Source organism: Emys orbicularis, chromosome 7, assembly GCF_028017835.1.
Source record: "Emys orbicularis isolate rEmyOrb1 chromosome 7, rEmyOrb1.hap1, whole genome shotgun sequence".
NCBI classification, from domain to species: Eukaryota; Metazoa; Chordata; order Testudines; family Emydidae; genus Emys; species Emys orbicularis.
In genome coordinates this window covers 5,993,279-6,009,318 of record NC_088689.1, presented here as the reverse complement: position 1 = coordinate 6,009,318, position 16,040 = coordinate 5,993,279, and the positions used below count along the sequence as shown (strand labels likewise).

General features: G+C 39.4%; 1 protein-coding gene across 1 annotated transcript in view; it reads left to right on the top strand.

The window, feature by feature from the left end:
* Nucleotides 1-16,040, top strand: part of CFAP43 (cilia and flagella associated protein 43) — an 86,093-nt gene that overhangs the window by 23,646 nt on the left and 46,407 nt on the right. The window contains exons 6-14 of the mRNA XM_065408052.1: nucleotides 269-428; nucleotides 1,904-1,966; nucleotides 2,709-2,785; nucleotides 3,589-3,720; nucleotides 4,879-4,995; nucleotides 6,233-6,313; nucleotides 9,373-9,521; nucleotides 11,012-11,115; nucleotides 14,088-14,228. Of these exons, the coding sequence (XP_065264124.1) occupies nucleotides 269-428; nucleotides 1,904-1,966; nucleotides 2,709-2,785; nucleotides 3,589-3,720; nucleotides 4,879-4,995; nucleotides 6,233-6,313; nucleotides 9,373-9,521; nucleotides 11,012-11,115; nucleotides 14,088-14,228 (1,024 nt within the window). The remainder of the gene's footprint in view (nucleotides 1-268; nucleotides 429-1,903; nucleotides 1,967-2,708; nucleotides 2,786-3,588; nucleotides 3,721-4,878; nucleotides 4,996-6,232; nucleotides 6,314-9,372; nucleotides 9,522-11,011; nucleotides 11,116-14,087; nucleotides 14,229-16,040) is intronic.

The window sequence follows — 16,040 nt, the reverse complement described above, 5'->3', positions numbered from 1 at the left end:
CAAGCTACCAAGGGAAGTGGTGGATTCTCCCTCTCTTGATGTCTTAAAATCTAGACGGGACCCTTTCTGGAAGATATGCTTTAGTCAAATGCAAGTTAATGGGCTCAACGAAGAAGTCAGTGGGTGAAATTCTCTGGCCTGCATTATACAGGATGTCACACTAGATGATCTAATGGTACCTTCTGGCCTTAAAATCTCAGAATCTCCATATTTATGTATACAAACATTTGCTACTTTTAACTGAAGCTTGGTGATTTTTATATTGAAGCCTAAAGATGACATCCAGCCTTCAGTCCACCCTACCGTCCACTGCTGGACTGCAACGTCTGACCTGTATATGGGCTGTGAAGAGGGACATTTTTTGGCAATTAATGTTGAGACACTCAAAGCTTCTCTTCTCTATTACAAACCTTCACCAGACGCTAAAGGTAACAAAGAGCTGCACTGAGGGTTTTTATAGAAATTCCATGAATCTCTTGGTATGTGGTTTCTTTCCTTTTCCATTGGCCACAATATCTTTTTCCTCTGGCAAAAATATACAAATGCTTCAATGTTGTTTGGTCTTAAAAATGAACAATAATGCTGGTATTGCAGATCTCATTAACAACCCCGCAGAACTGATGTAAAAGCATTAGTAGGCCAGACATATACAGCCTTATATTATTATTGTTTATTAATGTATTGAGCACCAGCAACATGTTTGATGTTGCCCAAAACCTAGGTCGTGCCTTCACTAGAAAATTGGGTTGTGTTAGAACATGCCCTTGAGGAGTCATGCTAACTAACATGATACTTAACACTACTTTGCAGTCAGTGTAGATAGGGAAGGCTGTGTTTAATGTCATGCCAACTGTTCATGTTAACCCTGTAGTTACAGACATGGAAAACGTGTCAGTCATTGTCTACACATACTGCTGAGTTGTGTTTAGCATTATGTTAGCTAACATGATTCTTCAAGGTCCTGTTCTAATGCTGCACTGAGTATTCCTAGCTTCCCAAAGTATTGTACCTCACTTAAAGTGTGGTGATTAATCCAGATATGGAGGGTTATCGTTTTGGGCTTTTTTTAACAAGAAGTGTTGTGTTAATCCCTTGGCTGTGATCTGATTATTTATTGTCACAAGTCAAGCCAGGTAAGTATTTGGAGTTCTCCAAGAAAAGTTTGGGATTTGTCAATTCAGTAGGTTGCACCTTTCGGTGTTTCAGTTGGCCACAGTGTTCTTCTTTGCTTCCTGTTCTAAACTATTGTGCAGTGGTGTTGTATGCTCTTAGGCCCCAATTCACAAAGTACTTAAGAACATGCTTAACTTAAAGTATGTGATTAAGACCTTTTCTCCTTAGCAAAGCACTCAATTACATGCTTAAGTCCCGTTGAATAAAAAAACCCATTAAGCACGTGTTGAATCAATCCCTTTAACAGCTGCCCCATTTCACCTGAACATTTTTGGAGTAGATGAAGTTCCTCTATCATAGATTAATCAAGTTAGAGAACCTAAGTAAATAATAATAACACTTCGCATTAGCATATATACTGATTTCCATCTATAGATCTCAAAATGTTAGGCAGAGACCTGTCAGGCATGGTCTAGGCTCTAGATAATACTTAGTCCTGCCTCCCTAAAGGGACTGGACTAGATGACCTGTCGAGGTCTCTTCCAATCATATATATCTATGATTGTTATTCCCATTTTACTGATGGGGTAACTGAGCCACAGAAACATTGTGACTTGCCCACAGGCACACAGATGAATTAATTGGCAGAGACAGGAAAAGAACCCAGGTCTCCTGATGCCTAGCTCTGTGTTCAGTAGACTAGACTACAGCTAGCCCTTAGTGCAACATTCATGTATTAGGTACATGTACTATAGTTCACACTTCAATTTGTTTCTTTTTCTTTATGCAGAACGAAGGCGAACAAAATTTCGTTCCTTACCACTTCTTTCTGGCGATAGTTTGAAAAAGGAAGGTATTCACTTGTTTTGTTTTTTTAAGGCCACACCAGTGGCTGCTAGGAGTCATAATACATGTCAATACAACTCCATCCTAGGTAGAGCATTGGCTAGAAGGATACTGATGTTCAGTGGCCTGTGAGAGACAATTTAATGGCATGAGGTCAGGTATCTAAATCACAAAAATTATCAACACGATTGGTACTAATGGAAAGCCATTTTGACAGCCTCAACAGAGACAATGAAACTGGACTTATTTGTTTTGTGTTAATTCTAAATTACACTGATGTAAAATCAGATTCAGGCCCCTACATTTTGTTTAGAACCACTGGAAATGATTTGTTGTTTATATAGCACTAACTTTGTACGAGGCACTCTTTCTCAATTACTATTGGGAAACTTAAAAAAAAATCTGTTTTGTCTTGGTGACTGTTTAGTGGCCTATGCAAAATAAATTAATAATCTCAGTTTGTAGTGGACATATGTCCACATCACAAAGCCACAACTACAGTTGACACTAATTGGCCTTCTCCTTGCTAGACTGAGCTACTTCCTCACCCATAAATGTAATCCCTCTCAAATCAAGGTTGAGGCACATCGCTGGGGAGTGTGGAGGTAACTAGCCCTGTGACTACCTGTGCTAGTTTTTTCAGCCTCCCAGGTTGTCAGTCTGTCATATTTCCCAAGCAGTACGTTCAATGAGATATTTAAGAGCTAAGCCATTTTCAAAAACATTATTTTATGTTTTTGCTTTTGCAGAAGACAAACGGAAAACACAAAAACCTGTTCTGCTTGCCATGGCATATCATAAGGATGGACTATATGCAGCTGGAAGTGTAAGGCATCCCTCATTCCTTGAACCAGGCCTATTGTGTGAAATGCGCTCACAGAACCCCTAGCAGGGGCAGAAGTGAGAAGAAGCAAAGAGCTGTAGAACTAGGAAATGTCTCTCTAGTGTTGTACATACTTTGCTGTTTAAGATTTGGGACAACAAATCTGGAGGGGAAGAATCCTTTTTTTCATAGTCTAACAAGCAAGTAGTGAGTAAGCTTCAAGTGTTTAACAATGATAGGCAGCAAACAAAGAGCTTTTCATTGGAGAATTCGTAAAGGGTTGTAAAGAGATAGGAGAGAATTAGAATGGACGTAGAATGGAAGAGGAGAAAGAGAATTTCCAAGATAACTGCCCAGTTGTGTTGTGCCCAGAAGTCCACTCTACCTTTATGTATGATATAACTTAACAATACATGTCTTGGTTATTCTTTAACAAAAACCCAGTAGGCCAAATTCAGCTTGTGTTACTCCTGTGTGATCATAGTGAAATCAAATGGGGATACGTAGTATAACTGATAACAGAATCTGAGCCATTGCAATTAAACTTGAATTATTTTTAAGTCTAGATTTTTAAGAAACGTTTTAGTTTCTCTTCATGTCTGGCATCATGCAGTATATCAGTCGAGGTGGCCCATACACAGGGACAAGATAAAGGTTAATAAGACCAACAATGACAGGAATCAGTGGAATCATCTTGGCTGTTCCCACAGGGTTTCTTAGGTATTTACACAGTGCAGTTTTGCTGTAACTGGTTAGGATAAGTGGTCTAGATCTGATTTGCATTTGCATTTATCTTTTCTGTTTAGGATGGTATTGTGCACTTTTACCAAATCAAAGGCACACACTATCAGATGGATGATTGCTTTGATGTATCAGAACCCATAACCAGCCTCGTTTTCTCCCCTGACTACAACACATTACTAGTAGAAACAGACAAGGTACAGTATTATGTAATGAGGTGCCCATGTCAGGTTACATCTGCTAATGCATGATACTTTTAGTATCACTGGGCTAAATTCATCCCTAGAGTAACCCCACTAAAGTCAGTGGCATTACACCAGAGGTGAATTTGGCCCAGTGTGTGTGGTGTGTGCGTGCGTGTGAGAAGCATAAACCAATTGACTTCTGAAGATGGTGGATTGTACCGTATAATTTTTACCTGACTCTAATGTATGATTCTGTGACTTACTGGTCAGCATGGAAGTATTGAAGCCAATGGGACCACTTGAACCATGTGCAGAATTGAGGCCTAAGGGAATAATTCAATTCCCTCAGAAAATTTAAGTTCTCTCTTATCATAGAATATCAGGGTTGGAAGGGACTTCAGGAGGTCATTTAGTCCAACCCCCTGCTCAAAGCAGGACCAATCCCCAGACAGATTTTTGCCGCAGATCCCTAAATGGCCCCCTCAAGGATTGAACTTGCAACCCTGGGTTTAGTACGCCAATGCTCAAACCACTGAGCTATCCCTCACCCCCTAGAAGTCATATTTTCCAGTCCTGGTATCATTTTAGTTGGCTTTTTTTAATTCTACAAAAGTTTTAATATTTTCAATGTGAAAACTATAATAGTACAGGAGAGAGAAAAAATAATATCCTGGGTAAGAGGATGGAGCAAGAGATTGGAAGTCAGGATTTCTGGGTTCTGTTCTTAGCACTGGCACAGTGACCATGATCATTCACTCATCCTCTCTATGCCTGAGTTTCCCCTTCTGTAAAATGAATGAATATTGCACCCCTATCTCACAGAGGTAATGTGAGGATTAATTAATAAATGTTTCCCAAATGCCTTGAGCTATTCAGATATAAACCTTTTTGAGGGCATATTATTTTGTTTTAAAATATTTTATTGGTTCTTGAAATAAATTAAAAAATAGAGTTTGCTTTAATTTTATTTCAGTCATTTTCTGAAATTGTCCGCTAACTTTGGGGGAACTACATTGATTTACATCAGCTGAGTCTTTCCCCTCAATTCAGAGACATCTGTAAAAGTTTAAAGAGCAAAGTTCAGAAAGATGGGTGGTTTTGTTGGGGTGGTTGAGGACTTTTACTGAATGCTTTATAGCCAAATGATGAATTATCATTTGTATCTGTCAGGGATCAGTCTATGTCTATAAACTTTCTCAGAATGAGGAAGTCATCAAACTCTTGGATGCATGCAATGATCATTTCCTGTCAGCTGATTTTCTTACTCCAGGGAACAAGTATTGTGTGGTAAGGAACTCTCTCCTTTGTTATGCATAATAGTGGTTATCCTCAACTAGGAATAATAGGTAACCAAAATATTGCTATGGTAACCTACATAGCATAGAAGCAGATGTGCTGCAGAGACCAGGGCTCGTATTCTGATATCAGTTACATTAGTGTAGATCCAGAGTAACTCCGTTAAAGTGAATGGCGTTATTCCAGGTCTAGGTTAGTGTAACTGAGAACAGACTCTTGCCTTGCGTTCTTTGAAGAAACATGGTTAAGCCACAGATTGCTCAATTCTAATATGGACTCTCCTATTGATTCACTATGTGGCCTTGGAAAAGTCACTCTGTATGAGCCAAGTTCATAACACTGCTGGAGATGGGCTCAATACAGAGAATGGAAGTTGAAGGAGGTGGCTTTCTAGCATCCTAGCCACCACACCTGTGCTGGGACTCCCACTGGCCTCTTCAGCCCTCAGTGCAAGTTAGAGCAGCCTGAGAGACTGTCTATCCACAGCCCCCATGGGCCTTTTCCACAGCTAGGGCATAGCAGTGCCATGACCATGCCTCGCTCATCATGAAAACACCCTGACATTCCCCATGTGCCAGGGACTTTTCCAGGAGATAGTGTACAGCCAGCTACACTGATTCTTTACCTGCCAGGGAAGTCCCCAGAGAGCCAGAATAAAGGAGCCTTGAGGTGCTGATGAATCAGTTGTGTAAGTCTCCTCATTTTTAGCAGAGAGATGATAATCCTTACCTGCCTCATAGGGGAATTATGAGAGGTAATTAATTCATATTTGTACAGTACTCTGAAGATTTAAATCATTAGATTCAAGGTGCTGAGCACTTTTATGACATAAATCTCTTCTTTTCCAAAGACCAAGTCCTCTTTTTCAGGCACGTTTACCGGGGGAAATTGTGAGCATTTTTTTACACTGCTGGCTGAATGGTGGAGGTGGAAGTGCTAGTGTAGATCAGGCACATATGTTACCAGTGTATCATCTAATCCTGCTCAGAGCACCATCACTGGAGCTGCACTGGTGCAAAAATGCTTACAAATTTTCCCAGTATAGCTGCACCCCTAAAGGAACGTGACTAATAGCACTGTGTGTGACACTGCTTTGATCGTTCAGAACTAAACTAGCATCTTTTTACCTGCTATGCCCAGTCATCGGCCTGGTTAATTTTCCATAGAAAGCTACTGCCCACTTCCTGTCCATTTTTTCTGCTCTAATCAGTCTCTTCTTCTTCAACAGTCTGTAGCAATTTCAGGGGAAGTGCATGTTTGGCTGCTGGAGGACGGAACTTTCATAAGCAAGCTCTGCCTGAATACACAGGTACAGATTATTGGAAATTTAGGTTTAAACTTTTTTTTAGTCATCAAATAAAAAAAATGAGAATAGGTTTTTGCAAAATATACCAAAATATGCCTTAGATTAACCATTTTAATAGTGGTGAAAACTTGTTTCTGAAAAGCCCAGTGGATCATAAAGATCTCCTGGATACGGGGATCTCATACCCAGGTCCCACAACTACAAAGATGGCTAAATTTTATATATGATTTAAAGAAAATAATTTCTAAAACATTGGTTGTGGTGGTACCTCAATACCTTTCAGTCACTTCACCCAATTCAGCTCTGTGCTATCTCCCAGGATCCTCCATAGCAAAAAACCTGAAGTCCCTTCAGGTTTAGTTTAGTCTAATGCATAGAGTACTAGACTGAAATTCAGGAGATTTTGGTTCTATTTCTTGCTCTGCCACTGTCCTGCTGGATGACCTTGCCCAAGTCACTTCACCACAATTTCCCTATCTGTAAAATATGGGGACTTTATGGACTGTGCTGACTTACACCAGCAGAGGAACGGCTAGTGCATTTCACTTGACTCCAGCTGGATGTTTTACAAAATATCTGAAAACTGAAAACCATTCATCAGCAGTATTCTAGCCTTGTCCACGATTCAGCTGAACTGTTCCATGATAGTCTTTACCAAGAAGGCCACTGGAAAGAAAATAATAACATTTTTCTTATTTTAATTAAGATAATCCCGAAAGGCTATTAGTAATAAAGGCTTCATATTTGCTTTGAGACAAAAGCCTTTGCACATGGTCTTTATTGATCAGGATTTACTTTCTATGCATGAAGAAAAACACTTTCTATGCATGAAGAAACCTCTGTGGATTTCATGACACTTTAAAAGGAGTTTTTGTTAACCAAAAGAAATGCTGTTCTTTGCAAAGAATAACCAAAATTCTCATTGATAACCAAAGAATGATAGCATTTAGTGTTGAATTCAGACCTTTGTTTCATGCTTGATGTTATGCTTTCTGGCAGAGAGTCCAAAAATTTCCAGTCCCACTTTATTAGAATCTCAAGATTGTAATTGCCTCTAACTTTATTAAGAACATAAGAACATAAGAAAGGCCGTACTGGGTCAGACCAAAGGTCCATCTAGCCCAGTATCTGTCTACCGACAGTGGCCAATGCCAGGTGCCCCAGAGGGAGTGAACCTAACAGGCAATGATCAAGTGATCTCTCTCCTGTCTTGTATTAAAATACAAGACAGTGATAATTGCATTTTAACAATGGTTATTTTGATTCTTTTGAAACCTTACAAAAGTGTTTTGGTATTTAAAAAAACCAAACCAGCCAACCAACTTTACCATTCATCTTTAATTTAAAAATGTTGAATAAACTAATTTGATCCAAAGACCCTTTAGGTAGGGACCCTGCCTTCATTTTCAGTCTGGGAAGCATATATACAGTGTGGGTGCTACTGAAAATAAGTTCACTATCACTAATAATAACAATTAATTAATTAATGTTCTTGTAGAGATGCCAAAATCTAATAGTGGTCTATTAGAAACATGCCCAAAACATCCCTTACTGACAAGATCCATGGACCCTACACATGCCTATCACAACACGTGATGTACCTCATCCAGTGCAATAAATGGCTCGATAACAATTATCCGGGTGAAACCAGATATTCTCTATGCTCTCAAATGAACTCACACAGGAAAAAGATAAAAGACAAGAACACCACATCACCTGTGGGTGACCACTTTTCACAAAGCGATCACTCTATATCTGACTTCTGAGTCCTCATCCTCAAAGGAAACCTGCATAATACTTTCAAAAGCTGGGCCTGGGAGCTTAAATTCATTACTGTGCTAGACACCAGGAATAGAACCTAGAAGTCCCATGTTCTAGACATTGGAAAACATTTCCTTTCCTTTAAACACAACTGTGTATGTTACATTTGTTCTGAATTTGTTTTTGAATAATTCCATTTTACATTGCTCTTTTTAAAGACTGATATATAGCACCATAATTTTGCATGGGTCTCGGGTTAAAAATATCAGAAGAGTCAGATAGGCTGCAAATCATATAAGTTCATGTATAAAGTTTATCATACAACATAATACTGTGACAGTGTAATCAACCAGTCCAACTTTTCTTTTTGATAGCTATGTTTATTATTTTTACTTGTGTAGTTCTCTCCTGATATTTAATTTAAACTAAGCCTGTAGCATCTTTGCCCGAACAGTCCTTGACTTTTGCAAAGGGTCTGATGGTTTGATTGTACTCGGAAACTCCTTGCACAAACTGTTTGTTTACCCATTTACAGGAACTGCTCCAAGGAAAGTGTTACTTAACCCATTACAAAAATAAACAAATTAATTTACTCACTGGGCAGAATATTAAGTTCTTTGCCTTCATTGTGGGTCCCTACTTACTCTATCTGGTCACTACTAATGGTGCACCAACGACCACATACTGAACTACAATTTTGATTTTAAAATGTTTCCTATTTTACAACTGTGTTTTTGCTTTTTGCATTAAAAGGATCTTCAAATACCAATTAAATTGTTGCATATTCTTGCATCGGCCTAGTACTAATGTGTTGGACCTCTATTCAGGGCGCTCAGGTTTGAGTCCCAGTCACTTGCTTTCCTGGACTGGAAGTGCTGGGCAAGTTGCACATTGTGCCCCGGCGGTTCTGATTTCGCATGAATTTTTTTATTTTGAAATTTCAAAATTTTTCATGGGATGGTAAAAAAATTTCTGACCAGCTCTACTCATTAGCCAACCTCTCTGATCCATTTAGAAGAACACTGACTGATTGCGGATATGATGCAGGGCCTTGAGGATGGGAGTGTATAAACCTTGGGATGGGAATGGGGATAATCTTTACGGATCTAGTAGTGCATTCATGGGGGAAAAGGGGCATAATGTTTTTTATGGACCTTTTTTTGTGACCCTGATTATGTCAACATTTTCTTTACATCGATCACTTATTGCTATTTTTCAGATGTGAGGGAACTTTGCATAATAGAGCAAGTTGCATAGTAAGATGTTGCGACAAAATTAAGTGTATTTTACTGTTTAACTAGGCAACTGCTATGGTTTGCTGCCCCTCCTCATATAGTGTTGCTGTGGGGACCAAAGTGGGTCATGTCTATTTCATTGATGTTACCAAAGTTGAAATGCCACGTGTGGTTCACAGAGTTCTTCTTTCCAACTTACCTGTGCACCATCTGCAGTAAGTATGTAGTAGCAGAGGGCAGGGGTATTGTCAGCAGGTAGCCTAAATAATGTGTGTGTTAAGAAATCTATGTGCACTTTTTTGCATGTTCCTCAAGAGAGTTGTGCATGTCAGATGAGACACTGTGGACTAGATTTATGAAAAGAATAGTGGATGACAATATAACATGCTATGGTGCTCATCCTCCTGTACGATCCAAAAGTGGCTTACAACTACAGACATGTAGTAATCACTTCATTGTTGAATGAAGCCACCTCTGCCAGAGTTGAGTACAACAAGCAGGTGGACAGCTGGTCCAGACACACTACACAATAGTAGGTGGTGCGGGACTTTGGTTGAGGGCAGTGAAATAAACCCATGTTCTTATGAAAAAATGCCACAAAAAGCAGGAAATATATTAATATATAAGGTCCTGTCTGACAGAGCCACCACACCAGGGCCGGCTCCAGGCACCAGCCTGACAAGCAGGTGCTTGGGGCGGCTGCTCCGGAGAGGGGCGGCACATCCAGGTATTCGGCGGCAATTCGGCAGACGGTCCCTCACTCCCGCTCGAAGTGAAGGACCTCCCGCCGAATTGCTGCCGCAGATCGCGATCGCGGCTTTTTTTTTTTTTTTTGGCTGCTTGGGGCGGCCAAAACCCTGGAGCCGGCCCTGCGCCACACACTGAGTTCCATGTAATTATGTATCTAATTTGGGAGGATGAATGGGTGAATCAGTTCTGCAGTGATTCAGACTTGTGGTTCCAGGAAATGGAGACATCTCAAATCTGATGCTTAAAGCTCTGAGCTGTCCCTTCTCACATGATGGATGTTTTTATTACTGTTTATTATTATTTTGTTAACATTTAACAAATGTAATTATGCCTATACAATTAGCACTAGGGATCTTATATTGTTGGATTTCAAAAAATGTCAATATTTAATAGTGATCAGTAGAGATAATCATTAATCTACTTTAACATTTTAATAAATAGGGTTGATATTGAATTTGTTAAACATTAAAAAAACTATTATTTGAGGGATCAGATGTGACATCTCTTCATTATTATCTCTAAAGTAAAACATTAACAATTCATATATTGAGTAAATTATTTTAAAGGTGTATCTATACATATAGAGACAGAGAGCATATAGTATATAAAGTCTGGTTAGACGTCTGAAAAAGAAGTGGATTAAAAGGAACGAAAGATTTTATAATGTAACTAAAATAAACTATTTTGTAATATTACTAGGTTTACATCAAACGCCCACTGAAGTAAATAGAAACGGCTCCCATTGACTTTAATGGGCTTTGGATCAGGCCCAAGCCAAGTAAACCCTACAGGCTAAATCTCTGTTACAGTATGGACCCCACAGATACCAGTAGGGTTACATGAGTGTAACTTAGAGCAGAACTTGGCCTTTTGTGTTGAATTGTATCAAGTGAAATACTGTGAGTACACTGTGATGGACAAAAACTGTATTTAAGTGGAATTCTGCTTTGTCTAGATATGATCAGAGTGGTCAGTACCTCATAACTGGAGCTGCAGAAGGACATATCTTTATTTTAGATGCTCGGCCCTCAAAATTATTCCAGGTTCTTGGATACTTAGGTAATATATGTAACAGAATATAATATCTAATATTCTAATATATGATATTCATTGCATTGTATTTTCACTAGGTGCCTTTAGTAATAGTTTTGAATAGTGGCAATATTGATTTCTAAAACTTTTCTTTAACAGATGCTCTTATTTAGAAACTAAAGTTTTTAATACAAGGATGGAATTGGGGTGAAGGATTGCAGTGCAGGTGACTTTACTACTTTATATGGCGCTCTGTATTTTTCCCCGATAAATGCCACTTTGTTGTATTGGTTTTTTTTTTTTTTTCTGATGATTTTCTACAACAATCTCTGATGTGCAGTAGTCCTTTGTTTGGCACCTTATCAAACTATAACACTCTTCTGAACTAATGCACTTTACAAAATACAGTTAAACTACAGAGTTTGTTGCAGTTTTAAATCCTGTATTTTGAGAGCTCCTCCATAACCCAGACACCTTTGCCTCAGGGTGCACATGTACTGCACTTGCAACTTCAGATACAGTAACTCCTCACTTAACGTTGTCGTGATGTTCCTGAAAAATGCGACTTTAAGCAAAACGATGTTAAGCGAATCCAATTTCCCCATAAGAATTAATGTAAATAGCGGGGATTAGGTTCCAGAGAAATTTTTTTCACCAGACAAAAGACTATATATATATAATATACACACAGTATAAGTTTTAAACAAACAATTTAATACTGTACACAGCAATGATGATTGTGAAGCTTGGTTGAAGTGGTGAAGTCAGAGAGTGGGATATGTCCCAGGGAATGCCTTACTGCTAAATGATGAACTAGCACTTGGCTGAGCACTCAAGGGTTAACACGTTGTTAATGTAGCCTCACACTCTACAAGGCAGCACAAATGGAGGGAGGGGAGACAGCATGTCAGACAGAAACAGAGACACACACTGTGTGTGTGTGTGAGAGAGAGAGAGATGTGCATTGCCCCTTTAAGTATGCTGACCCCACTCTAAGTACATTGCCTTTTTAAGGAGATCAGCAAGTTGAGACAGCAGCTGCTGCCGGCAAGCTCCCTCCGTCCTGAGCCCTGTCGTGTCCTCCCCCCCCCCCCATTCTATAGAGATGGGGTAAGTGGGGGGCAGGAGCAGGGGGGAGGGGGACACCCTGACATTAGCCCCCTTCTTTCCCCCCCCCTCCTCCACAGCAAGCAGGAGGCTCCCGGGAGCAGCTCCAAGGCAGAGGGCAGGAGCAGCACATGGCAGTGGGGGGAGGGACAGCTGAACTGCCAGCAGTTGATAGCCTGCTGGGCGGCTGTGCACAGGGAACTTAGGGGAGCGGGGAACTGATAGGGGGGCTGCCGGTCAACCCTGGTTCCAAGCCCCCACCAGCTAGCTGCAATGGGCTGCTCTTTCTGCAAGCAGTGGACAAAGCAGGCGGCTGCCAAACATTATAAGGGAGCATTGTGCAACTTTAAACGAGCATGTTCTCTAATTGATCAGCAACGTAACAACGAAACAACGTTAACCGGGACGACTTTAAGTGAGGAGTTACTGTATAAGCCATTCTGTATGAAAGAATTCTGTATGAAAGTTGTGTTCCCACCTAGTTTGGCATGCATGCTCCACACCTCGTCCATCTCAAATTTTGAAAGGCAAGTCAAGTGCTGTAGCTATCTTTAGAAATCTCACATTGGCACTTTCTTTGCATTTTGTCAAATCTGCAGTGAAAGTGTTCTTAAAACGAACAACGTGTGCTGAGTCATCATCCGAGACTACGATAACATGAAATATATGGCAAAATGCGCGTAAAACAGCCAGAGAAATGCAATTCTTCCCCAAGGAGTTCAGTCACAAATTTAATAAACACCTTATTTTTTTAATGAACGTCGTCAGCATGGAAGCATGTCCTCTGGAATGGTGGCCGAAGCATGAAGGGACATACAAATGTTTAGCATATCTGGCACATAAATACCTTGCAATGCCAGCTACAAAAGTCCCATGCGAACCCCTGTTCTCACTTTCTGGTGACATTGTAAATAAGAAGTGGGTAGCATTATCTTCTGTAAATGTAAACAAACTTGTTTGTCTTAGCAATTGGCTGAACAAGAAGTAGGACTGAGTGGACTTGTAGGCTCTAAAGTTTTACATTGTTTTATTTTTGAATGCAGTTATGTAACAAAAAAACTACATTGTAAGTTGCACTTTCACGATAAAAAGATTGCATTATATTACTTGTATGAGGCGAATTGAAAAATACTATTTGTTTATCATTTTTATAGTGAAAATATTTGTAATGAAAAATAATAATAGAAAGTGAGCAGTGTACATTTTGTATTCTGTGTTGTAACTGAAATCAATATATTTGAAAATGTAGAAAAACATCCAAAAATATTTAATAAATTTCAATTAGTATTCTATTGTTTAACAGTGAGATTAAAACTGTGATAAATTGCGATTAATTTTTTTTAGTTAATCGAGTGAGTTAACTGGGATTAATCAACAGCCTTAATATAAAGTTTCATTGATTGTGACATCCCTGAGAATTAGATTTGGTTTAAAATGGTATCCCCCGGAATAATATCAAAATTTGCATAATCACAGTCCAAATATGGATGGCTGACCTTTTCCATGCCTTGTCACATTTCACCCAGTGATTATCAGCATCATCTCTCCAGAATTGTTAAAATTTGCTCAAATTTCAGGTCGCTTAACCTCTCAGATCAGCTGAAGTCTCAAAATTTCCTGTGGGATGAAAAGCCTAATTTTTTCACAGGTGCTGAGCATCTGCAGCGATTGACTTCAGTTGGAATCGTGGGTATTTGGTATTTTTGAAAATCAGTTCCCAGCTGTGCTGATTTTCTCAATTTAAATAGTCACTTAAGTGCAAGAGCAATAGGATTATGTTATGACATGTTCTGAATCATCGTTCCCCAATGGGCTTCGCATGGGATCCCAGCAGGAACAAATACAACTTGATGCAATAACTGGCTTAAGTGTTGGTCTCCATCTGCTTTCAGTGATGAGTAGTGAAGTCCTAGGCCTTTCTGCAATATATGATGTGGAGAGTGAATTAGTTGAGGTGATGGCACTTCTTTGTCCACCAGACATCAGAAGAGCAAGACTGGAAATCTTTTGTCTGCCTTCAGCAATCACAATAGGTAAAAATGAAATATATTCCTTGTGTGACATTCCTTGAGACACGTGTACACTTATGTTGTCCCTTGCACAAAGCACTACTGCTCTAATCTGTTTTATCTATCTACTCTATACACCTTCCCAGTGTATCATTTCTAGTATGATTGTGTGTAGGCTTCCCTTAATCAGCTGATTCATTTAACAAAATAGTACTGCAGTATGCAAATAAATTGAGGAGTGCGGGAGGCAAGAAAGAAGCGAGGGAATGGTGATTTACCTCTGGTATCACATTGCCACCACCCAACAATGAGATGTCCATAGGGCAGCAGAAGGAGAGGAAGGTGGAAGAGAAAAGTTAATCTCACCAGTCCTTCAGTGAATTACTATGGGTTCAAGATGGCTTAATAGTGAAAATGTCCGAGGTTAATACATTAATAAATAATGACTGTCTTTCCCATAGCACCACTAGATAAAAGTTCATAGCAAAAAACCCAACCATTTTAAAAAAATCTTAACTTGTATCCTAATTTAAGAATATTACAAAGAAACATGGTGTAAAACAAAAGAACAGCATTGAGGGCAGGAGGAACTAGGACTTACTTTATAGGCAGACTTTAGGATTCTCAGCCATTGTAAATCAGCATAGCTCCATTCACCAGCTGAAGATCTGGCCCTAGATCTCTGCAGTCATAGATTTTCAGCAGAGCGCATATTGGGGCATCACATTGAAAGGGAAACTGGTGATTTGTGGGATGGAGGAGGTTAGGCCTTCAGTAAACTGAACAACCATCCAAAAAGAGTTCTCAAAATATACCCCAGCCTTATTTTATCTATGTGAGCATTTATAAAATGCTCAGCACTGGAATACGAGTGATTTTTTTTTTTTTTTTTTTTTTTTTTTTTTGGTAGCTTTGGTCATAAATTTATAGGGGTTTTTTTTGTGGCCAGAAGGGACCATTGAAATCATCAGTCTGACTTCTTGCACAACACAGGCCATAGGAGTTTCATGTATTTGTTTGTGGAATTCAGCATACTATCCTTGAAGTTACATTTTTTAAGCAGGTTTCAGAGTAGCAGCCGTGTTAGTCTGTATCCGCAAAAATAACAGGAGTACTTGTGGCACCTTAGAGACTAACAAATTTATTAGAGCATAAGCTTTCGTGGGCTACAACCCACTTCTTCGGATGCATATAGCAGGTCACTTCTTTCAAGTACCACAGACTCCAAGAATTGGATGCAGAATGACAAGACTAATCATTGAGTCTTTGATTGAATGTACATGTGAATTAAAAGATATAGACAATGTTCTAGACAAATGCACATTCTTCATCACATTTTTCTTAAAAATTGAAAATTAATTGAATGGGCATGAAAGGGTTTTAGTGGATTAGCTTAAGCAAACCACATTGCAGGCTGGTGCTTTATCAAGCATCCTCCACACCCCAGGAGTACATCACAGTCCTGATATGCAGTCACAGTCAAAATGGAGCTTTGTGCCACGATGCTGTCATTCGATTTATGTCTATGTATGAATTGTTAGCAAAACCTTTTTTGGAGAAGGCTTTATTATGTAAAGTTGTAAGAAAATATGGTGCAAGACTTTCTTATCACTTAAATCTAAATTCTAAAAGGAACTTGTTAATACTACACTTTACATAGTTACTTTCACTGAGGCACAGATACTGAGGCCAATATTTTCTTTAAATGTCCACTGACATTGGGTGTCTCCAGTTGTGAGTGCCCAATTTTAAACACTTAAAATAGGGCCTGATTTTCAGAGGTGCTGGCCACCTGCGACTTCCATTGGCTGCAGCTGGAGTTGTGGGTGCTCAGAC